This window comes from Engystomops pustulosus, chromosome 10 (genome assembly GCF_040894005.1).
Source record: "Engystomops pustulosus chromosome 10, aEngPut4.maternal, whole genome shotgun sequence".
Classification (NCBI taxonomy): Eukaryota; Metazoa; Chordata; class Amphibia; order Anura; family Leptodactylidae; genus Engystomops; species Engystomops pustulosus.
In genome coordinates, this window is record NC_092420.1 from 71,590,293 (window position 1) to 71,615,494 (window position 25,202).

General features: G+C 43.6%; 1 protein-coding gene across 2 annotated transcripts in view; it reads right to left on the bottom strand.

The window, feature by feature from the left end:
- Positions 1-2,166: 2,166 nt before the first annotated feature.
- LOC140104000 (uncharacterized) overlaps positions 2,167-25,202 on the bottom strand; it is a 45,510-nt gene continuing 22,474 nt past the window's right edge. For both annotated transcript variants that reach the window (XM_072127324.1, XM_072127323.1), the window contains 9 exons: positions 19,163-19,210; positions 18,901-18,945; positions 15,995-16,042; positions 14,799-14,843; positions 8,128-8,178; positions 7,269-7,337; positions 4,802-4,849; positions 3,229-3,290; positions 2,167-2,270 (listed from right to left, as the gene is read on the bottom strand). In XM_072127324.1, coding sequence (XP_071983425.1) covers positions 3,258-3,290; positions 4,802-4,849; positions 7,269-7,337; positions 8,128-8,178; positions 14,799-14,843; positions 15,995-16,042; positions 18,901-18,945; positions 19,163-19,210 — 387 coding nt within the window. In that variant the 3' untranslated portion in view covers positions 2,167-2,270; positions 3,229-3,257. The remainder of the gene's footprint in view (positions 2,271-3,228; positions 3,291-4,801; positions 4,850-7,268; positions 7,338-8,127; positions 8,179-14,798; positions 14,844-15,994; positions 16,043-18,900; positions 18,946-19,162; positions 19,211-25,202) is intronic.

Below are 25,202 nucleotides of genomic sequence, written 5' to 3' on the forward strand. Positions count from 1 at the left end.
GTGTAATCCACAAAATATACTGGCAAACTTTTATCATGTACCGATATTATTTGAGCGCTTCTTGCTCACCTCCTTTGGTTCCTCTCTGCCACCCATTGGTTTGAAGCCTGAGTCCATTTAGGGTATGTCGCCATGCCACTCTCTAGCCTGCTGCCGCTGCCTCTGCATGCCGTCCCCTATAGTGTCAGGGTCAATTATTGCATGTTTTAGATGCTATCTAGCTTCATTCTGTCACTCTGTCATGGCCATGCTGTTGCCCATAATTTTGGCATAATGGTGCGATTAAGCAGCCTCAGAGGCATCCATGCATGCTGCCCCTGCTGTTTCCTGTCCATTTCCGTGGTGTTTCCATCCTTTTCTGAGGTTCCCAGGTGTTTGGCCATGCTTCCCTGTGCAGAGCCTTGGTCCCCTTGAAAAATGCTCGAGTCTCCCATTGACTTCAATGGGGTTCGTTATTCGAGACGAGCACTCGAGCATCGGGAAAAGTTCGTCTCGAATAACGAGTACCCGAGCATTTTAGTGCTCGCTCATCTCTAACTGTGACATCAGTTTGTGCATTATCCCTGTGATGAGACATCACTGGTTTTATTATTCGTGTATGGTAACATCACTGGGGCACATGTATCATAGGTTCAGCTAGCCAAATTGTCTAATTTTAGCGACTTTTGCAGTTTTTGCGCCATTTTTGCAACTTTTAACTCTGGTCTTTTTCAAGTACGCCTTGGTCTGCACCTTGTGCAGTGTGCCTCATGTATCTTAGTTTTACAGATGTTCCATGTGACTTTTTGCCATTTTTGCGCCATTTTTGTGCCAATTTTGGCGCAATTGTGCACCTGGTCCAGGGCAATGGACCCAATTTTAACATGTAAATTGGAATTATTTCACATGCTTTAATTGTTTAACATTTTGCACAGTAACCTCTTTTGTCAAAATTTTTGCATTTTTTTAATTTTTTTTAATTGGTTACTTCTAAGGGTGAGGTCACCTGTAGCAGTTTAATTGCGTTTATAATGCATTTTGAAACTAATTACAACAGCTGAGGGGAGGTGATTTGCCTTATTTAATTACTGTTAACATTTGTGTTTACAAAACATTGTTAACATTGCATTTACTATGCGTTTTGTAAATTCAAATGTTAACAGTAATGTAATTAGGAAAATCCACTCTCCTCAGCTGTCCCAAATTAACAGTAGTGTCCACTCCTGTATATAACCCCCTCACATGGCTTGTGTCCTCTCCTGTATATAACCCCTCACATGGCTTGTGTCCTCTCCTGTATATAACCCCTCACATGGCTTGTGTCCACTCCTGTATATAACCCCTCACGTGGCTTGTATCCTCTCCTGTATATAACCCCCTCACATGGCTTGTATCCTCTCCTGTATATAACCCCCTCACATGGCTTGTATCCTCTCCTGTATATAACCCCTCACATGGCTTGTGTCCACTCCTGTATATAACCCCTCACGTGGCTTGTATCCTCTCCTGTATATAACCCCCTCACATGGCTTGTGTCCTCTCCTGTATATAACCCCCTCACATGGCTTGTATCCTCTCCTGTATATAACCCCTCACATGGCTTGTGTCCACTCCTGTATATAACCCCTCACATGGCTTGTATCCTCTCCTGTATATAACCCCCTCACATGGCTTGTGTCCTCTCCTGTATATAACCCCACACATGGCTTGTGTCCTTTCCTATATATAACCCCTCACATGCCCTTTGTCCTCTCCTGTATATAACCCCTCACATGGCTTGTGTCCACTCCTGTATATAACCCCTCACGTGTCTTGTATCCTCTCCTGTATATAACCCCCTCACTTGACTTGTGTCCATGTAGATTTGATACATTTGCAACAAAAAGTCTCAAAAAGAAGCCAAAATTTGCGCCTGCCAGGATAGGAAAAACTGAACATGTATCACAAGTAAAAAGACAGGATCCTACATAAGGGGCAAAAACTAGCTGCCAAATGTCTCTAAAATGCACCTCAGAGAGACCAATCTATGATACATGTGCCCCACTGTGTATATGAGCCCTGTACTGTGATATAACTGTGTTTGTTGGCCATATAAAGAACTAAACAGGGAGCATCCATGGATTTATTTGCACTATGGATTTTAGAAAGTCTGACCCCGTCCCTCCTTGAGTCAGAACAAACAAATAGTTCGATTTAAGAATGATTTATTTAGATTGATGATAATTTTTTAATCATCAGGAAAAGCTTTTGCTTTATCTTCAATGCTTTCAGCTCTTCTATGTCAAATGCGCCTAAAAGAAAATAGAAAAGTACAATCTGAAAAGCATATAAACTGATGAAAAAGTCAAATATTAAAAATGTAATTATACAAGCAACTAAAGTAAACCTAACCTTTCAATAAATAATATAAACACTACAGTATGTGTAAATGAAGAACAACTCCATTCCTGACCATCTCATAGCTTGTATTGTGAATGCAAGTTCTATTTTTGTTTCTCAGTTAAATCAGTGCTATGGTATCTCCTACATTCATTACACAGAAAGATCCGAATCTGTTTCAAAGCTCTTGCTCTCACCCAGAAGCTTCCTGGTACAGGAATTGTGCTTATTTCTCCTTTACACCAACTCCATGGTCAGTGGGCGTGGAGAGGGAGCAGTCAGAGTGGCCCTGTAAAGGGCGCAGGCTATGGCTCAATTTTACAGCAGGTTGGACCTGTCACAGAAATGCCCTGCGGATATACCAGGAAGCTGGAGCCTCTTGATAAATCTAGTACATAATACATACATAATACACTGGTGCACAGAGCTCCAACATGTGATAAACCTTCTCCAATGTCTTACTTTACAACATTCTTCACAAATCTGTCCCATTGTATTTAGCATGCTATTTACCAGTCATGTAACCCCAGTTTGCAATATTTTACAATCTGAGCCCTCACACTTGTGGTTTGAAGTGAATATTCGCATATTATTTTTTCATGTTTGAAATATAATAATAATTCCTTTATTAAGAGAATCCGTCAGATTTTGGACACGCGATTTGGACATTTAGTTCAATTTGATGATTGATTGGCGGCTGAGCCAATTGATGACCCAAGAAACTAGCCATGGCTATGATTGGCCAGGGGAACACCCTTCCTGGATTGCTTTGGTTGCCAATCCGGCAATATGTCCGGTGACAAGGCCAAACCCAAATGGCGATTATCATGTCTGCTTATCACTAGCTGTGAGGATTAATATGATGTTTACCAAGTTCTATGGATGGTTGCAAATACTTCTTAAATCCAAATAGAATCTCCAATTTTCCAAACCTGAATAGCAATAAGACACAGGATGAGATGAAAACTGAAGGTATCTCCTATTTTGAAACAGCAGAATGTTTACAACAAAGCATAAACTGTATACATTTTCAACTAAAAAAAAAAAGGTGACGCTATTATTACATACTTCCTACAATACTGTTGATTTAGCAAACAGGACCTGATTTTTTTTCTCTCTCTCCATTTTTCTTGCCAGAAAAAGTTGCACATTTTTTGCGCAGTTTGCTATCTGCACATTTTTTTTACACTTTTCTAAATACTTGTCTCACCTCACTGCGCACCGCCCCCAGCCTGATCTCAATCGACCTCAAAAAGATGTTTAGTCGACTATTTGAGGAGTACATTATAGGCAACTTTTTTAAAAGTTGTTAATTATTGGCCAAAACCTTGCCCAGCAAAGGCAGGCAAACAGAGCAGTGGCAGAGCAATAATGTTTAGCCATGGATGTGTTTTTCCAGTTCTTTCCATCCATGTTAGGCCTTATGCCTAACATGGCGGCACGGTGGCTGAGTGAGTAGCACATCTGCCTTGCAGCACTGGGGTCCTGGGTTCGAATCCCATCCAGGTCAACATCTGCAAAGAGTTTTTATGTTCTCTCCGTGTTTGCGTGGGTTTCCTCCGGGTACTCCGGTCTCCTCCCACACTTCAAAACATACTGTTAGGTTGTTTAGATTATGAGCCCCATGGGGACAGGGACCAATTTAACATGCTTGTGCAGCGCTGCGTAATCTGTGTGCGCTATATAAATAAAGAATTATTATATTATGCGTGCATTCTTGTGTTATTTGCCGGCTGTGAAAATGGGCTACGAGGCGCGGCAGCCTGCACCATGCATAATAGAAGTCAATGGGGCTTTAATCTAGCCCACCGACCAAAATATGGTCATGTGTCATGTGTGAGGCTCAGTTCACACTTGCACCAGTTGTTTCCGTTGTTTCAGGAGAATGTAATGGAAACTAGTAACAAAGAACAAACAGAAGGTTTTCTGTTCTAAATTGACTTGACAGTCGGTTACCTTCCATTACTCTTTCAATATTAGTGATAAAAAAACGCTAGTTGTTGTATTATTTTTTTGAGCTACTGATTAGCAGAATGCAGAAAAGGACCTGCCGAAAACAGGTGTGAGCCATGGGCTTATAAAACAGCTGCGTCAGGGGGTCCTATTATACTCTCCATCTTTAGAGAGCATAACTGAAACTGAAAATGGAAGGGGACTAGAAAGTATAAATGATGCGTACATAAGCTCCATGATCTGCTAAAAGTGACTGCTGTAGTTAGGGGCAACAATGAAGCCCATGATGAGGAGCCAGCTACTCTCACCCTCAAAAATAAGCCTGAGACGCAAAAAGTCACATTCATCATTGCCAATGCCCCTTAATAATCACTTAAGTACAAAAGCAAGCCACAAGCAGAACCAACTATAGAGAAAAAATAGACTGACAAAAAATAAATTTTCCAGTGTTTACAACACTAGGTAATAAGTCATAGATGTCAAGACTTACCCCACCGCATGCAAGTTGTCGTGCGATATTTGCTCCTGCAAGACCCAGCTGTAATAAAATCACAGTTACAGGATGTGTTTTCAGTACCATGAATATCCTATCATATGAATTCTGTGTATACCAGGAAACATAAATCTCAGAAACCAGATAAAGATTAAAAAAATTCTCTCCGTGGTAATAACACAATCAGGGTCATTTATCTTTAGTCTGGACATTTGTGTTTGTCTGTTTGCTTTTCTTTTCCATGTTTTAGACTTTGAATCATCTTAGAAGGCGATATATTTTTAAAAAGTTGCACAAACGTCACTGTTCTTCTTCAACCAAATCTAAACTTTGTCCTGTGTTCTGACATTCTGACATTTTAATGCTTTCACATCTGGATTATTAAGATATATCAGGGGCAACACAGAAAATCTCTGTTGCAGCAAAGTTTGCTGGGTGATTGGAATATTCACAAAGTTTAGAGCAAATATGCAAATAGGCAGAAAAAGTAGCGGGTGTAATAGAAAAAAATAGAATAGGAAAAAGACGCAAGTCATTCAAGTCCAACCTTTAAGAATTAAATAAATGTTTTTTCCCAATAACCCGTGATATTTTTGCTCCTCCAGGCCTCTCTTGAACATGTACATAGAGTCTGCCATAACAACCTCCTGCGGCAGAGAGTTCCATAGTCTCACTGCTCTCACAGTAAAGAATCCCTGTCTATGGTGATGGTAGAACCTCCTCTCCTCTGGGTGTAGAGGATGCCCCATGTCTATGGTGATGGTAGAACCTCCTCTCCTCTAGGTGTAGAGGATGCCCCCTGTCTATGGTGATGGTAGAACCTCCTCTCCTCTGGGTGTAGAGGATGTCCCCTGTCTATGGTGATGGTAGAACCTCCTCTCCTCTAGATGTAGAGGATGCCCCCCGTCTATGGTGATGGTAGAATCGCCTCTCCTCTAGGTGTAGAGGATGCCCCCTGTCTATGGCGATGGTAGAACCTCCTCTCCTCTGGGTGTAGAGGATGCCCCCTGTCTATGGTGGTGCTAGAACCTCCTCTCCTCTAGGCATAGAGGATGCCCCTGTCTATGGTGATGGTAGAAACTCCTCTCCTCTAGGTGTAGAGGATGCCCCTGTCTATGGTGATGGTAGAAACTGCTCTCCTCTAGGCATAGAGGATGCCCCCTGTCTATGGTGGTGCTAGAACCTCCTCTCTAGGTGTAGAGGATGTCCCCTGTCTATGGTGATGGTAGAACCTCCTCTCCTCTAGGCGTAGAGGATGCCCCTGTCTATGGTGATGGTAGAACCACCTCTCCTCTGGGTGTAGAGAAGTTTCTTTTTTCTAAAGGCTCAAGAATAAGTAGACAGAGAAATACTTACCCTTCCCCAATTTTGCTACAAAAACAGCAAAGAATATAACACCCCCCCCCCCCCTTACACCATTAAGTTGTAAAAGTCAAGTGACTGAAGGGCAGCGAACTGAGGAAAGAGAAGTCCATTCCATAGCATATTAGTACTGTGTATACCTGAGTATAAGCCAAGGTACCTAATTTTAATACAAAAAATTTGGAAAACGTATTAACTCAAGTATAAGCCTAGCGTGGGAAATGCAGCCACTACTCCCTAATAGAATGTCTGGTAGTCTCCCCTCATGAATGAAATGTCCACAGCAGCCCTTCCAATTAATAAAATGTCCAGCAGAGTCCCCCCATTAATGTAACATCCAGCAGAGTCCCCCCATCAATGTAACGTCCAGCAGAGTCCCCCCATTAATGTAACATCCAGCAGGGTGCCCCCCATTAATGTATTGTCCAGCAGAGTCCCCCCATTTATGTAACGTCCAGCAGAGTCCCCTCATAAATGTAACGTCCAGCAGAGTGCCCCCTATTGATGTAACATCCAACAGAGTGCCCCACTATTAATGTACCATCCAGCAGAGTGCCCCCATTAATGTAATGTCCAGCAGAGTGTCCACATTAATGAAACCTCCAGCAGAGTGCCCCCTATTAATGTAACATCTAGCAGAGCGCCCCCTATTGATGCAACGTTCAGCAGAGTGTCCCCTATTAATGTAACATTCAGCAGCAAACCCCCTTAAAAAAACTTAGTACTCACCCACCGGCGCTGACCCCCGGCTTCCTCTTCTGCCAGCAGCAAGCCTCCAGGTTCCCAGCCGGGCAGGCGGATACACGTCTATGGGATCTGCTGGCACACAAACTATGACGTCAGCAGGAGCCCATACTGCCTCGTCATAGTTTCTGTCCCGGCAGATCGCATAGATGTGCATCTGACAACCTGGCTCAGAACCCGTAGACCGGCTGCGGGGAGAAGAGGACGCCAGGGGGACATCGATTAAGGGTGAGCACTGACTTTTTTTTTTAAACATATCCGAGTATAAGCCAAGAAGGGTTTTCAGCACCAAAATTTTGCTTAAAATCTTGACCGTTGAAGAATTTGAATGGCATTGAAAAATATACAAATAATTTACCTTGATTTTGCCAATAACCTCCTTCAGTATTTCCTGGACGTTGACCCCAGCTATGTCAAATAATTGTTTCTGTAACATATGTGATATATTGATTGGTTTACTAAAGAAACATATCTGGCAATATTATCATTATCAAACTATAAGGAAGGGGTATTCAACCTTTTTTTGTAAAGGTCCAATTTTATGTGTCTACCTTTAGGTAAAAATGCGGGATATATAGAATTGAATTTGGCTGTACACTACCCATATAAAAACGGTACTGTATGGGTAGCATACAACTGTTTTTATACATTCAAGTGAAAGAGCCCTTACTCATAGATCCATGACTGTAGTAATAAGGGGAGAATCACTGATGGGGAGGGGGAGACAGTGTAACAGCCTGTGAATCTTCAACAAGGAGGGGCTCTGGGAAATGTCCCAGTAGTGTTTTAGGCTCATTAGCATAATAAAAAAGTTGATTTTACAAGGAGGGAGGCCATGGATAACAAATATAAGAAGATTACCACAGTCACAGTGCCTGGATCTATGAATAAGTGTCCCTGTTTTATCATGCTTAATTTGATAGTAGATTTCCTTTAAGGCCTGAAGTGTCCAGTTGAGCTGTGACGTTATCTATTGTCAATAGTGGAGATGTTAGCTTATTTTGTAAAAAGTGTCTATTTTTAAGTTTAGCCACATGGGAAACTTAAAAAATCCTAAAAATATATTATATATATAACAGTCACATTTAGTTAATAAGTGGTATTTTCTGTAGACACCTTCCCGTTAAATTAAGATACATATTCACAGTACACAGTACATCAATATAAATATAAATAAATATAGACAACATATCTGATTCATACAAGTTATTTCTTACCAATATTCCATAACGGTGAAGAGCATCATCGCCGAAGCATTTCAGATGTATCTAATATAAAGAAGAAAACATGTAAAATAATTTTAATACATGATCAATGAGAAGTTGTAGCAAAACTCATAACGGCTGAATTGATGATAAATCTCATGACCTGAGAAGGACAAGAATGTGACATCCCTGGGTAACCCTTGTAGCAGGATGGGCAGAGTGTCCCTCTATACAAAGACAGCAATGAAACACTAACACAAGGACTCCATACTCCATAGACTCAACCATTGGTAGAACCCAAATAGAACCTGGATTCATTGCTGAAGATTTTACCGCCCAGTCCTTGTCGGTCCTGGTGTATTATTCACCACACTACTTCAAACAAAGATAAGAGTCTCTGTTGTCAATGGCAAGACACATAATGGGCACCGGGATCCCAAATTTCCTTCTGCTCAGTGGATGAAGATGATCCTGACAGTCACGGGCATGTAATGAAGGCGCCACTTGTGTCTGGATGGTGGACAAAGACACTGCGGGAGCTGCTCATGTTTGGCAGATTAAACATGTTCTACTTTTCATAGGGAAGTGGGGGAAGCACTTTTATGTATTTCTTTTGCAAAATTCAAGGGTGTAATCATTGATATATCTGTCCAAAACATGCCAGCAGGTCATATTTTCCATCTGGACGTTACTTTTTTGTTGTCTTTTTGTATGTATTTAATGAAAAATATTTCTGAATAAGCCTACATAATACAAACATTGGCAAAAAGGGAAACAATCAGTCTTCCTCCACAGATTGTTCCTTAAAGCGAACCTCTCACCAGGAATGACATTTTGTAGCAGGGGACAGGTTCAAATAGCTGACTTTAAAAATTCCTTTGCCAGCAATCTGAATACTGCCACCACTTTATAAACCTTTATTTCATATTACCTGTGGTAAGTCTTGTGCGGAGAGTGGGGGATGTGCCTGTGTCTCAGTCTCCTGGATGCATTCTTCCTGTTCTTCACACCATCCCCTCCCCTGTCTGCTCAATGGACATGATACCTTTTTCCAATATTAAGCTGCTATATAGTCCATTTTCCTACTAATTTGCTAATTCCAGTTGTTACAGGAGAACTTTGTTCCTAACTTGATTCTCTGCTTTCTGATCACATATTACATATAGGGTAAATGGATATAGTATATACTGACAGAATTCACTGTAGTGAGATGTCAGCGTGTACAGAGGCCATTGGGTCATTAGTATAATAGAGGCTTTCAGCAGGAAGAAGCTATCATGAACCAGGTGTGAGATTATCTCTCTGGGGTTTATCTTGAGGTGTCTTAGGGTACGGTCACATGCTCTATCTTTTCCCAGTGTGAGGCATGGAACACACATGTGTGGCACCGTACCACCGCCGGGCCGCCATTGTCATCTGTGGGGATGTATATTTGACCGCAAATCTGTGGGCGCATATACATCCCCAGAGGCATGAGGGGCATGTGAATGAGGCCTTAGAGTGTAGTTATGGGGGTGGATGGTGTTTTCAACAGGGATATTTAGTCTGGTGAAACTGTAAATCTCTCTCTCCTTCTTCCTGACCCCTTGGACTGCAGCACTTCCTTCAAGTAAGTGCTTTATGTGTGTATATAACTTTATAAGATAAATTATAATATAGTAGACTTTATATGTGTACCTATAGATTTTTCAGGAGTTAAAGTGTAACTGTAAAGTTACTTGACAAAAAATAGTTTTAGCACAGCTGGAGTGATTCTATGACAATAATTCCAACAATGCATGTATCATACTGCTGACTTCTTCCTAGCCTGAGATATAGGGCTAATAAATATATGAGGCTATGTGTAATATCCTCTCAGCTTCTCCTGAAGTGGGCGGGACTTCCTGGTTGTGACATCAGCTATTGCCAATGATGCCAATAGCACTCAGGGCATTCACATGGAGAAAACAGCCCAGCCAATCAGGATACATAATCAGTGATACTGCTTGTACAGAGATCTAGTGCAGAACAAGGCAGGCAAGACAAAAGACCAAAGCTCTGCATCATACAGTTATCTACTACATCACAAAGAAAAAGTTATATTTAGGGTGCATTCACACACAGCAACGCATGCTTTTTCATATGCATTAGAACAGCTGAGAAGAGATTTGACTTATTACATAGCTGTTAACATTGCATTTACAAAATGCATGTCATGTTAACACATGAGATAACATTATGTCATGAGATGACAAATGTTAACATATGTTAACTAACACATTCTTAACTCACATATCAACGTAGTGTTAGTATATGTTAACAAAGTGTTAATATATAGATTTATAAATGCAATTATAACACGTGTTACCATAATGTTAACATATTGTCAACATAGTGTTAACACATGCGTTAGTGCAATGTTAACAGCTATTTAATCAGGCAAATCTCCTCCTCCAGCTGTTCTAATGTGTTTTAAAATGCATGCATTACTGCCACATGTGAACACACCCTAAACCATCTCCACCTGCACTATAAAACTATAAAACCTATGTAGAAATAAAAAGATGAACACATGGCACATACTTCCCAACCTCTGTGTTGAAGAAGAAGAAAGAGGGAGAGAAAGAGTGGATCTGGGATGGTTGGGAGGTTTGCATGGCAGCATCACAGTGTGTGTACATATTATATTATATTATACACACACACGCACATTGAAACCTCTCAAGAAGACCACCTCTGCAGGAGGACCCTCTCCCTAAAAGACTATTTTTTATTCAATTTTTTTTTGCCATTATACCCTATAGAAGTTTGCTCCTATCTGCAGACCACCACTTTCCTGTACAAAGAGACTGGCTGAAAGAGGTTACATTGTATATACACTGTGCTGTGTGTGCAGGATCTGATAGCCATTCATTAGAACTGATAAGAAGACTGAGCTCTGTCTTTATTTTTGTGCTCCAACTTTCACACATACACATTTTTACTATATCCAAACTTTCAAACACAAACAGTCCTGCTACATTCATTTCTGGTATGTAATTGGATGACCTGAAGCATATGATTAGTCACATGCTTATGACATCACTGCAGGTCCTGGAGCTTTTAAATGCTGCGGGGACTGATATTATGCTGCACCAAGTAGCTACTGTTCAGGAGCATGCCATGTGTTATTGACCCCTCCCAACAACACCCACCCTCCTCTCCTCCTTCTAGCTGTGGAATCACATGGCAAACAAACAACACAAAGACAGTCAGATAAAGGGCACATTCACATGGCCGTCTGGGGGGACGTACATGTGGCCGCAAATTTGCATTCTCTATCTTTCGGCGTGTGTGCGGCCGTGCGCCGCTATTCTCTATGGAGGGAGGAGGGGTCACCTCCTCTCCAGCACACGGTGGTATGTCCGCACGGCAGGCATACAGCCGTGTGAATGTACCCATATATTGTATATACATACACAATTACTGAGGGTCCAGGAGGGGGCAAGAAGCGAGGCCTCTGTGTGTAGTTGTGTTCTTTATGTATTTTATATTTTGTTTAGTTACTATATCACATGTATGTTATAAGTATAAGTATATAGGTCTTTTTATGGATAATTATCAGAGTATCTGTGCTACTCCTGTAAAGTACGAAGGACTGGAGTGGGTGATTATGATAAATAACACAGACCAAGGGGTTGGATAGAACTAAGGGAACCCCTAGGAACTGAGAAAAGAGAATCCAAAACCCCTTTATCATCAGTCAGAACCTCTACACCTTTTATGGGCCATCATTCCAGACATGGACATGCATGGGGTGAAGCAGAAGAGGTAAGGACTTGTTTTTTTTCCCACAGGTACTCTGTAGCTGCCTGTAGAGGGGGACCTACATTCAGCTATCCATTAGTTTTGGTGGCCTCCTAAAGCCTGGTTTTGGGGACCCGGACTGCCCGCAGTTAGTATACACTAGGTGAACTGGAACCAGTTAAATGGAGTTTTAAATTGGTTATATAGAGGGGTGCAAAGTTAAGCACTAAGGAAACTTTCCCTGCCTTAGTATATCTCTTTTGTGAAAATGAGACCTGAGTTAAAGAACAGCATTAACCCCTTAAGGACGCAGCCATTTTGTAGCTTAAGGCTCAGCCCGATTTTTTGGATTCTGACTTGCGTCTCTTTATACGGTTATAACTTTTGAACACTGTTACTTATCAAAGCGATTCTGAGATTGTTTTTTCCCCACATGTTGTACTTCATTTTAGTGGTAAATTTTGGCTGATAAGTTTTGCGTTTATTTACAAAAAAAAGAAAATATGATAAATTTTTGGAAAAATTTGCCATTTTCGAAATTCAAAATCATTGCGTTTTCAGGCAGATCGAGTTACCACCTAAATAACTTGCTGAATAACATTTCCCATTTGTCTACTTTACATTTTCATAATTTCTGAAATGTTTGGATAATTTATTTTGATGTCACGCGGCTTGCAAATAGAATAGCGATTTTCCGGATTTTCAGAATTGACTATTTTGGGGATAAATACAGTTTTGAATGAAATTTTACATATTTAGCATCAAAACCCCCTATATAACCAACCCATTTTCAAATCTGCACCCCTCAAGCTATCAGAAACAGCATTTACAAAGATTGTTAACCCCTTGAGATCTTCATAGTAATTGAATCAAAATGGAGGTGAAATTTAGAATGGTCATATTGTTCCCTTATACGTTCATTTAGCCCTAAAATTTACACATTTCCAAAAGATAAAAAGAGAAAACCCACCATACAATTTGTTCTGCAATTTCTCCTGAGTACAAAGACCCCCCACATGTGGCTGTGACTTGTGTTATGGGGGCACAGCGAGGCGCAGAAGGGAAGGAGGGCCCTGCAGCTGCCAGGATTTTAGTTTCCTCATTGGCCCCTTTTGAAGGCTATAAAATTTTCGCTTTTTCGTTATTGGGGCCATGTGATGCCATTTTTTTTGCGGGATGAGAGGCTTTTTCCAGTGTTACCATTTTTGGGTTTGTATCACCTATTGTTGAAAATTTAGGAACTTTTTTTGAGGACATGAGTAGAAAAGCATCAATTCTGTACTGGATTTTTTACTTTTTTTTTTTTGGTGTTCACCGTATAGACTAATAATCATGTTATCTTTATTCTATGGGTTGATACGATTACGGGGATACCAGACATGAATATATTTTCTTATGTTTTACTAAATTTGTCAAACAAAACCCTAATGTGGGGAAAAATCTATCATTTATGTATTGCCGTCTTCCAAGTGGCATAACATTGTTACTTTTTTGGCTACGGAGCTGGTTGATGGCTTGTTTTTTGCGGGACATGTTGTACTTTGCACCAGTATCATGTCGGAGTACATATGGTTTTTTGATCACATTTTATAGCATTTTTTGTGGGATTGAAAAGGTAAAAATCATAATTTTTGGAGGGTTTATAACAGTTTTTTTTTATGGCGTTTATCGTGGGGGTTCAATAATGATTTACTTTTATTCTACGGGTTGTTACGGACGCGGTGATACTATATATGTGGGGTTTGTGTTATGATTTAGACTTTTTTTTGAGTTATATGTCTCTTTATATGTTTTGGGGCTTTTGGGCATTTTTAGTGATTTATTACTTTATTTTTTTATTGAATAACTTTTTTTTTTTTACTTTTTCACTTTTATACCATGGGACATGAACAAGTAATCATCTGATTGCTTGTTCATAATAATATTCTGCAATACTCATGTATTGCAGGATATTATCAGTGTCAGCCTATACACTTGCATAGGCTGGCACTGTGCCAGTAAGATGACGTCACAGACGCCATCTTACTGGCATTTCTTGCAGGTAACTCTGGGGTCCAGATCGGACCCCAGAGTTACTATAGCAACGATCGGCGCCCCCCGAAAACGGTTCGGGGGGGGCGATCGTGGGGGAAAGAACCCCCAGCTGCATGTTAGATGCCGCGGTCGCGCTGACCGCGGTATTTAACGGGTTAAGCACCCGCGATCGGAGACAACTCCGATCGCGGGTGTTACACTGGGGTGCCGGCTATCAGTCACAGCCGGCACCCCGTGTTTCCCGATGCCGGTTCAGCTCAGATCTTGAGCCGAACCGGCATCAGCTCAGCGTCCGATATATCGGACGCTGAGCGCTAAGTCACTGCGCTCAGCGTCCGATATATCGGACGCTGAGCGTTAAGAGGTTAACCAGCTCCCCTGAAGTCTGGCACATGATGTCAATAATAACAGCGGAGGCATTCTAAGGTGGGGAGAGCTTGAATTCCTCCAATTTTGTGGCTTGATACAACTAATTTACATCTCACTTCTGAGAAAAGAGACTATAGCTTAAATCTGACTTAATTCAAACTGGTCTGACCTGTTGGAGATTGCTTCCAGATAAACTAATATGATAAATTATCCCAATGACTCTAAAACAGCAATGCCTAAAGTTGGATATATTTCCCCTTGGGGGGGGGGGGGGGGTGGCGGAGGGTGGACTTTCTGGTTTAGTTATTATCCTAAGTCATGTCACTAGGTTTCATGATCTATGGGGGGCTGCCTTTTTGGGGTAGCACTGGTGGCATAGTTTTCCTTTATCCTTCCTGGAAAACATATTTGTATATTCATAATTTACTTTATGTACAACTGTTAAAGATGTTGGTTTTTTTTATTTAAATAAGTTGTGAAAATGAATATAATATCAGAGAAGTTTTTAAACTTACGAAGAAATCCATGAGTTGTTCTTCAAATAGCGAATCCAGATTTTCCTAAAAATCCAAATTTAGTAACAAGGTAATCTGAGTTCTGGTCAGTTGACAGCTAATAAAGCACATACAGGCATGTTCTTAAAGGGCTATTCCCACGAAGACAAGTTTCTTAAATGTACTCAGGATAACAAAATAACACATTCACTAGTTCACTGTTATTTACAAAAATACAGCATTTCACAGATTTCAGTTGCCCCTGGTTTCTGACATTGTATCTTCTGACTTTGGGTTGACAGCCATCTTGGCTGATGCTTTGGAGCTAAGTTCTTCTCTGCTCTCTTGCTCTACCCCCCTCCCCCTGCATTCCAGGACAAACTCAGAGACACTGATTTGCAGCCAACAAATAACAGCAGTAGTGAGAGGAGAGCTACAAGCTACAGGCACATAAGTTCTTGTTCTGGGGCCGGAGAGGGAGGCACATCAGATCCAACAGTGTGATAGAGCAGAGCTTATTGTGTCATTGTGTGTAATATGCATTTCATAGAACTCATTATCACATCTATCATTTGTCTCATCTCTATTTCTATGTGTCAGATACTAGTACAATGTTCAGAAGGTAAATGAAAGTGTATATAAACCTGTACCCTGATAATTTAAGCACAGTGTCAGTACACAGCATCTCACTACAGGAATCACAGTATGTCTGCCTAGAGAGTCCCCACCCACACTCTGGAATCTTACACTGACCGGTCTGAGGAGTGATAGGAGCTAAAACAGCAATAAAACTTAGTCAAATTGTAAAGTAAGGGATTAAAAATTATCTTTATTGTGTAAACATCACTAGGGGGTTGAAATTTGAGAATTTTCTTTTGTTGGGCAAACCCCTTTAAGCTGAATGTGGATGTAAGTCGGTGTAGCGGTGTATTAGAAAGGCTCTGATCTCATGAAGTATCTTGAGAATATTCAGGCAGGAACTGCCGCATTGACTTAACTATAAATTCATCTTAAGAACAAGCCTAGAGAACCTATAATAATCACAATTACTGAAGGTTTACTAGTAATTGAGAATATGTCAGGGCTTATATGATAACTGGCACACAAAGCCCTGATAAATGTCCCCCATTTGGTCTCAATTAGTTAAAATATATAAACATTTAATTCTTGAACACTGTTATTGGGTAACTGGGATTTAAAATATTTATGTTTTTTACCGTACAGAGTGCACCATCAAGCAGCAAATAAAGGTTTGGGATATCCCCCTAAAATGAAGAAATTCACAATCAAACATAACATAGATACATGCCCATGCCTTTGAAAAGACATATTGGGCAGAAAAAATGTTTTTTGAGGTATAATTAATTTGAATTGTATTCTACGAAGTCTGTAGATTGACAGTAGCTCTACATGAGACAGGAATTCACCTCCCTACAGTCTTGCTGTCCTTGTAATGTATAATGTAAGGCCCTTCCTACCTCTATAACCTGCCACTCTAGGAAATAGGTCACTGGCAAACCTTTTAGGGAATGATTGCCCAAACTACAACCACTACAGACACAAAGAGGGGGGTTATAGGGTTAAAGGGTTCACCCCAGACCCTACCACTTGCAGCATTGCTGATTTCTTCTTTTTATGGGAATTATGAGAGATTTTATAAATGTCATTATAATGTACTAAACTCCAAATAAATATAATTCTTTGAGTTTCCCATCACACACATATTGTACATATTGTCTAGCTTTCAAAGTGCAGCTGGAAAGCCTCTAGGGGTGTCCAATTGCAGAAATTAGGGAATCCCAGCAGTCTTTAAAACAACTTCTTCTTTATTAATCATCTTTATTAATCTACCCTGTAAGACCCTGTATCTTCGCAGTTTAGGGTTGGCAGAAATCTTGTTTTCCTGTCTGATGCTGCGCTGAGCTCCTCTCTGTCTCTAGCCCCTACCCTTGAATTCCAGGATGAGCTCATGGAGACAGAGACACTCACTTCCTGCCTTAAAGCAACACATTGGGGCACATTTAACGAGGTGCATTCCCCGATGATCCTGCGCTGAGCTGTGATTCACGTATATCCTGCACCCGATATCCTGCATGTGTCGCTCCCCGCTCAGGTCCGCTGCAGTTCACCTTCTTCTTCCCGGTGCATGTAAGTGCTTGGCTTGCGACACAAATTTGAATGTTAAATCCCACGCTCAGTCCGAATCCGGACGGACGGCCCGCGGTCCGCGGACCCTTAGTAAATGAGACTAAAAAACTCATACTCCGTCTGCAACAAGTGCAGACAAAGAAAACACCAGCTCACCCTACCACGGGATCTCCTCCAGGCACAACGATGTGCGGATGCCTCCTGGTGCACGAGAAACGACCTCAGCCGTCTTGGTAATACAATGAAACAAAATCTGAACGAGCACTTCAACGGAGCAAATCCCAGAGAGTTGTTGCCAAAATACGTTCCTTTATTTGTATAACATATCCATTACAACACGAGGGAAAACGCATTTCGAAGCTAGGTGTCTTACTCATAACCTCATAATCGTCTTACTCATAACCTTATGAGTAAGACGCCTAGCATCGAAATGCATTAACCAGCCTGTTTTCCCTCGTGTTGTAAAGGATATGTTATATGTATTTTGGCAACAACTCTCTGGGATTTGCTCCGTTGAAGTGCTGGTTCGGATTTTGTTTCTTAGTAAATGAGCCCCATTGTGCGGAGACTAAAGCTACAGACAGATAAAATCTTTATTCAGAGGAGGGGAAGGGAGGTATATAGCAGAACTGTGTGTTTTATAGGCGAGTTCGCAGAGCTGAGAGTGTCATGGTCCATCTCATGGATCTCATCATTTCTGATCTGTCTCATCTCTATCTATGTGTCAGATACTAATACAATGTTCAGAAGCTCAATGAAATTGTATATAAACCTGTTCCCTGATAATCTAACCACATTGTCAGCACACATAACTAGTGGAATCATGAAGTGTCTCTCATTAATGACATGTCCAGTAGCAGAGCCCCCTTATTAATGAAATGTACTGTAGCAAATCCCCGTTAAAAGTAATAAACATGTTCCTTACCCTCTGGTGCCTCTCACAAGTCCTTTTATCATTGATCATTCCTGCTTCTTCATGCTGCTCAAGGTATCTTTCTAGCAGTGGAGGCAGAGGTATGTCTTTGCACTCTGTCCGCACACGTACTATGACGTCATGGCGGCAGTAACACCACGGTGTCATAGGGCGTGGACAGAGCGCATAGACGTGCCTCTGCCCAAACTCCTAGCAAGACAGCGGGAGCAGTGATAAGAAGCCGTGAAGAGAAGAGGACCTGCGAGGAGTGCTGGAGGGTAAGTACAATGGGGGACATTTACTTAAAGTGTCGGGGTCTGCATTGGCTTTGTTACCGACCTGCTCTCGGAAAGAAGATACACATATAATATTGTAGAGCTGTGCAGAGACATTTCTGGCGCCGAGACCATTTTCTGTCCCGAGACCAGAAATGTCCCGAGCACCAGGAATGTGTCCAACAGTCCCTGCTAGACCAGTTTTCTTTTGGTCTACTTTCCGCCAGTTTACAGCGCCCAAAAAGGGCTGCGACACATATTAATTGTGTCTGAGTTTCCACTCCGCCAAAGCCACGCCCCTTTTCGGAGAAGAGTCGGAGCAGACGGAAACAGTCATTTTTCTGGCGCCGCCAGCTAATAAATAGGTCTGAAAGCAGAACATGTGGTGAGAGCGCCACAAAACTGGCGGAAACGCCATAGTAAATGTCCCCCAATGGGTTTTTATATACTCAAGTGTAAGCCGAGTGGGGATTTTTCAACACAAATTGTGCTGAAAAATTCGGCTAGAGTAAGTGTCCCTAGTTTATCATGCTTGATTTTGATGGTAGATTTTCTTAAAGTCAGCTGACCTAAGTATCGCATGGATATGTACTTCTATAATTTCTGCCATTCGTGATATTACAGGCTGACTTGACTTAAAAATACAGACTTAAAAATCTATAACACAGTACATTATTTGACATAGCTTTCAGAGAAACAGTGCCATGATTTTAAATCCTGAAGCCCAACCCACTCTCCTACTGAATGAAATGAGTGTATCTCCAGATAAGAAATTATGTAATAATACCTGAAGGAGTTCTGCCAAACATTTTGATGCCAAAACGTCACCTGTCTTGGAAAGAACATTAAAGTAAATCTAAGTATTTTATATTAGTATTTCCTTTCTATACTTTTCACTACTAATTAATTAAACATGACCACATAACATTGGGCCACATTTATCAAAAGTAGTGCGAACTGCTAATCTGGTGCACCCTGCACTTCAGTATTCAAATAAAACATATGAAATCAGAAAAACACAACATTTGTGTGTTTAATTGGGTCCTTACCTGGGTGCATAATAAACTTGCCACGCCTTCATAAAGTCCAAATGAGTCCTGTGGCAGAGCAAAAGACAGGATTATTTTTCTTACATTTATATACCGTATATATAGTGTACACAAATAACATTGGGGGTCATTTACTTACCCGGCCCATTCGCGATCCAGCGGCGCGTTCTCTGCACAGGATTCGGGTCCGGCTGGGATTTAAGATGGTAGTTCCTCCGCCGTCCACCAGGTGGCGCTGCAGCGCCGAAAATAATCTTAACGCCCCGGAATGCACCATCCCATAGAAGGTGAAGGTGAGCGCTCCCCAAGCGACACATTTTCGGTTTTTAAATGCGGCGGTTTTTCCGAATACGTCGGGTTTTCGTTCGGCCACGCCCCCCCGATTTCTGTCGCGCGCATGCCGGCCCCGATGCGCCACAATCCGATCGCGTGCGCCAAAAACCCGGGGCAATTCATGTACAAGCGGCGCAAATCGGAAATGTTCGGGTAACACGTCGGGAAAACGCGAATCGGGCCCTTAGTAAATGACCCCCATTGTCTAGTAGATTAAAGTTTTCCCCGCATCTCATTACTGGTTCCTTCCTTGCCTTTTCTTTATGTCCAGATAAATGTATCACCATAGACAGGCATTGTTAATTGCACTGCTCGTAAAGGAGTTTTCCCATGAAAGAACCTTCTCAAATCTCAACTACCTAATGATGTTAGCACAATAAAGATAATTTATAACCCTTCACTTCACAGTTTTACACAGTTTTATTGCTGTTTTAGTTATCACTAGTGATACCTAGCAATCAGTGATGGTCAGTGTGAGATTTCAGGGTGTGGAAAGGGACTCTCTAAGCAGACACATTATGATCCATCTAGTTCTGTGAGCTGACAATGTGGTTGGATTATCAGGGTACTAGGTTTATATACACTTTCATCTGGTTTCCAAACATTGTACTAGTATCTGACACTTAGAAAAAGATGAGACAGATCAGAGATGAAACGATCCATGAGATACCTATTGCACACTATCAGCTCTGCTACATATCTGCTATTCCACAACACACTAGATCTGCTGTGCCTTCTTCCCCCGAGTAGGAACTCAGTGTATGTTAGTGATGTGCAACATCCCCCACCGGGGCCTAGCCCTTGAGGTGAGGCCTGGAGTCAGCCGGGGCCCGCAGTACCGGAGTGGCTGGCGGTTGCGGCCTAAGCACGCTATTGTCACGGTGCTTGGTACGGGGGAACCGGAGGGCTGTCCTACAGCCTGGCAGGTCTCCAGCAGGGTGGTGTTGGCAAGAAATGATGAGGGAGAGGCTGCTATAGCGGATCTCCCTGGGGCAACCCCTTAATGTCCCGAGTGTGAGTCTCTGGGTGATGGACAGGGTGCCGGTGATGAAGGCAGCTGTAATAGCAGGGACCAGACGGAGACAGAAGTTGAAGAAAACAACTTACAGTTCTTTATTTGAACCGCAGGAACCGCAGCAAACGTGCCTTTAACAAGTTGGTGGAGTACTGGAGAGGTATTTGGAGGGAGCCACAGGATGTAGTTCACCAGCCTGGATGTGGAGGGCAGGCTGGGAGGCAGCTGTGTCCTTAGAGGAGGCTTCAGCTCGGTCCTGGATCTCTTCAGGTATCACCCTTGAAGGTAGGATGATACCCCTTTCCTCACTAAACTAACTCTAGTCTTATTCTCCACTTCAGGCAGGGGCTAGGCTCTTCCTGCACTGCTCCGGTGTGCTAGAGTCTCTGAGCTGCTGCTCAGCTAACTACTCTCTGCATGTGTCCTGCAGACCCAGAGGGCCTGACTAGGACCGGCCTCTTCTCCCTTCTGGGAGAGACTGCTCTCCTAACTCTCTCTAGAACATTCCTGGCCAGAGGTTTTATTACCTCCCTTTGGTCAGGTGGTGGCTGCTCCTCCAATTACCTCTCAGTTCACAGAGACAGGATGTAACACAGATCATTGGATACTGGACTTTTACATCATATACAGATTTAACTTCTGCCTTGCCAGGCAGGATTAACCACTGCAATTTCCCCTTTGTGATGTGGTGACATGTTATGGGGCTTATTCGCAAACCCTACCTCGCCATTGCATCGGCGAGGGTGTTGCATACCCCGGGGGCAATTGAAAGAGCCGCCCTCGGCTCGACTACAGATGTATTGGGGCACAGAGGGGGCTAAGGGCACCTCTGGGAAGTGCAGGCTATGTGAGGTGTAGGGACAAACCGCCCATGGTCCTGGTGACAGGCACCTGGGTTGGTGTCGGACTAAGACAAAACATGTAGCTGTATGACAGTTGGTCGCTGACGCCATTAAACCAAACTGTACAGTAGGAAAGGTGTGGTGTCATGTCCTGTAATCCCCTCCTTGCACCAAGGCCTGTATATTTGTTTTATCAACGCTTCTTCCCTGGCGGCAATTATATAAGGTGTCTATCTGCATTGCATGAGCATATGCGACACGAGTACCTCCTGACTGACGACCTTACCCATGTATGAGTGGCATCCAGGTGCTATCTCTGTAACACCCCCGGTCCCCTTAGGACCCGCAGTTTACGGACTACCCCCATGTGCAAACCTCGGTTTGAGGGATCAGGTAGCGGTCAGTGTTTTACATAAAAGACGGTCCGACACAGCCACACTACAACCTGAAAAGCCTATGAAAGGGTTAATGCAGACTACTGGCATATATGACAGTTGTGCAAATAAGTCAATTCACATTGGCTTAGGAGCCCAATGGGTACACATCTTGAACGTTACAAACGTTACAGAGGTAAATAGGCTACTCAGGGTAGCACAACAGCAAATGTCTCTTTTCCTGTAAAGAAAAAGGCATAAAAGTGCAAACATAATGTCCATACCTAAGAGGGAAGGCATTAAGTGCAAAATGATAATAAATTACAATAGCAACTTTTCCCTGGAATATCTGGCAAAAGTCTCTCAGAAGGTCTCTAGTGACAAAGTCCATCTTCTGGGTACAGCCCTTGATGTGGGGAAAAGTGCACTGAAGAAACAAAGGGTCTCCTCTATGTGTAGAGGGACAGAGTCCTTTGAAGAAATCTCTTGACTGAGATAATTAAGGGTAAGAGTCTCAGGAAAGTCTCTGGCTCTTGTGGAATAGGACAGAAATATACAATATGTACAGTACCTGAAGTGGGCTACAGCCCTTCAGGGGTTAATCTTGCTGCTCAAGAGCAATGGCTGCAGGCATGGGAGCAGGAACTGCAGCAGGGACATCATCAGCCTGGGTGAAGAAAGCAGTGTTGAGATCTGTCACCTGAAGACATCTGGTGGTAGAAACTGGAACTGCTGACATGGGGCACCCAGAAGCTGGAGCTGGAACAGCAGGGAGGTCATCTGCGGCGGCAGGCATTTCAGCAAAGGAAGGAAGCAGGCACTTCTCTGGCTGACCTTCTGTAGCTGGGGGCACTGTGGAGCGCATGATGATGACCGCAGGAGCTGTAACTTCTTCACTGCTGACAGCTGAAGGATTGTTGTTCCTGGACTGACCTGTAGCTCTTGGGGGCGCTGTTGCGCTGGCGGTGGTAACCTCTGTAGCTGGCAGGGCGTTCTCACCGGATAGCCTGGGCCTCTTAGCAGGTGGTCCTGGATACTCCGCAGGACGATCAGCAGCATTAGATAAGGGGTCAGGCCCCTTTAAGAGAGTCCCTTTTGTAGCCGGGCCTCCTATGGGGAGATGTTGACCCTCTGCAGGGAGGCCGGACTGTACCCCAGCCGGGGCTAAGGGAGATATAGTCACAGTCACTGTGATATAGGCCCTGGGGGCCATGGTACTCACATCCGCGGTGGTCCTCAGGAGGTCCGTCATCGGAGGAGGCAGCCGCTGTGGAGAATCCGCCATTGAAGACTGCGTACGGGAGACAGCAGTAAGCGGTGCAGCAGAGGAAGGTGCCCGAGGCTTGTGGGCAGGCCATGCGACACTTGGTTCTTCATCTCGGAGGCTGTGCGGCATGTCGGCGGGACAGGAGACAGCACGTGGAGAAATCCAAGATGGCCGATTAACCTCTTTGATGCTGGATGGCGACTGCGCTGACTCTGAGGTACCTCGTGGGCTCTCACTGGCGTTGCAGCGCGGGCGAGTTTCGCGCCAGAGGGCGGAGCTTGAGTCTTTCCCGCCAGGAGCTGTGGCGGGCTGAATTTTCTGCTGCGCCACAGCGCGCTGAGGCAGGATTCGCGCCATACGCACAGGGGGTGGAGCTTAGAGATGTCTCTGGGTTTCCCGCCAGTGAAAGTTTTGGCGGGCTGGAATTACTTGCTGCGCCACAGTTTCTGAGGTAAAATCTTCAGGCGCCGCAACGCCGGATGTAGCAGAGCTGGTACAGTTCTTGCAGGAATTAACCTCTTGAGTGCTGGAGCGATGCTCGACAGCACGTGGCAGCATTAACGCAGTTCAATCCAGAAACACACAATCACTTGGGCCTAAACCCGGATGGCAGCAGGGTTAGGCAGCACAGTCTTTTTAATAAAGGAAAGTCTTTAATGCCGTAATAAGGCACAGAAGTATCAATCCTTTTCGTGACGCCACTTGCAACATCCCCCACCGGGGCCTAGCCCTTGAGGTGAGGCCTGGAGTCAGCCGGGGCCCGCAGTAACGGAGTGGCTGGCGGTTGCGGCCTAAGCACGCTATGGTCACGGTGCTTGGTACGGGGGAACCGGAGGGCTGTCCTACAGCCTGGCAGGTCTCCAGCAGGGTGGTGTTGGCAAGAAATGATGAGGGAGAGGCTGCTATAGCGGATCTCCCTGGGGCAACCCCTTAATGTCCCGAGTGTGAGTCTCTGGGTGATGGACAGGGTGCCGGTGATGAAGGCAGCTGTAATAGCAGGGACCAGACGGAGACAGAAGTTGAAGAAAACAACTTACAGTTCTTTATTTGAACCGCAGGAACCGCAGCAAACGTGCCTTTAACAAGTTGGTGGAGTACTGGAGAGGTATTTGGAGGGAGCCACAGGATGTAGTTCACCAGCCTGGATGTGGAGGGCAGGCTGGGAGGCAGCTGTGTCCTTAGAGGAGGCTTCAGCTCGGTCCTGGATCTCTTCAGGTATCACCCTTGAAGGTAGGATGATACCCCTTTCCTCACTAAACTAACTCTAGTCTTATTCTCCACTTCAGGCAGGGGCTAGGCTCTTCCTGCACTGCTCCGGTGTGCTAGAGTCTCTGAGCTGCTGCTCAGCTAACTACTCTCTGCATGTGTCCTGCAGACCCAGAGGGCCTGACTAGGACCGGCCTCTTCTCCCTTCTGGGAGAGACTGCTCTCCTAACTCTCTCTAGAACATTCCTGGCCAGAGGTTTTATTACCTCCCTTTGGTCAGGTGGTGGCTGCTCCTCCAATTACCTCTCAGTTCACAGAGACAGGATGTAACACAGATCATTGGATACTGGACTTTTACATCATATACAGATTTAACTTCTGCCTTGCCAGGCAGGATTAACCACTGCAATTTCCCCTTTGTGATGTGGTGACATGTTATGGGGCTTATTCGCAAACCCTACCTCGCCATTGCATCGGCGAGGGTGTTGCAGATGTGTTGTTTGTGAACGAGCCGGCTCGTGAACAACGGGATTCGGCACCCTGCAGTGAGCCGATGGCTCACTTACTCCCCCCCTAACTGGCTCACCATGCCCAATCAATCGGGTTAAAAGTGGTGTGGAATGGGGTGACTGGCTGGACTCTGGCTCCCTATTACACATGTAATAGGGAGCCGTTCAGGAGCCAGAAGAGCTGGTTCTTCTTAGTGAGCAGAGCCTAATGATCAAGCTCACTAAGAAGAGCAGCAATTCCCATCACTATTGTATGTGTCAGTGTGAGCTCCATCCTGGACTGCAGGGGGTGGGGCTAGAGTGCAGCGACGGGCCTAGAGTGCAGGGATTAGAGAGACAGGAATCTCAGCTCCTCCGTCACACAGAAAACCATGATGGCTTCCCCGACCCTAAGTCAGAAGTTACAGGGTTGTGTCTAGGGGCAACTGGAACTGTGTACACCAGGACTAATAGAGACAGGTTAGAATTATATCTGGGAAATGCTGTATTTTTTA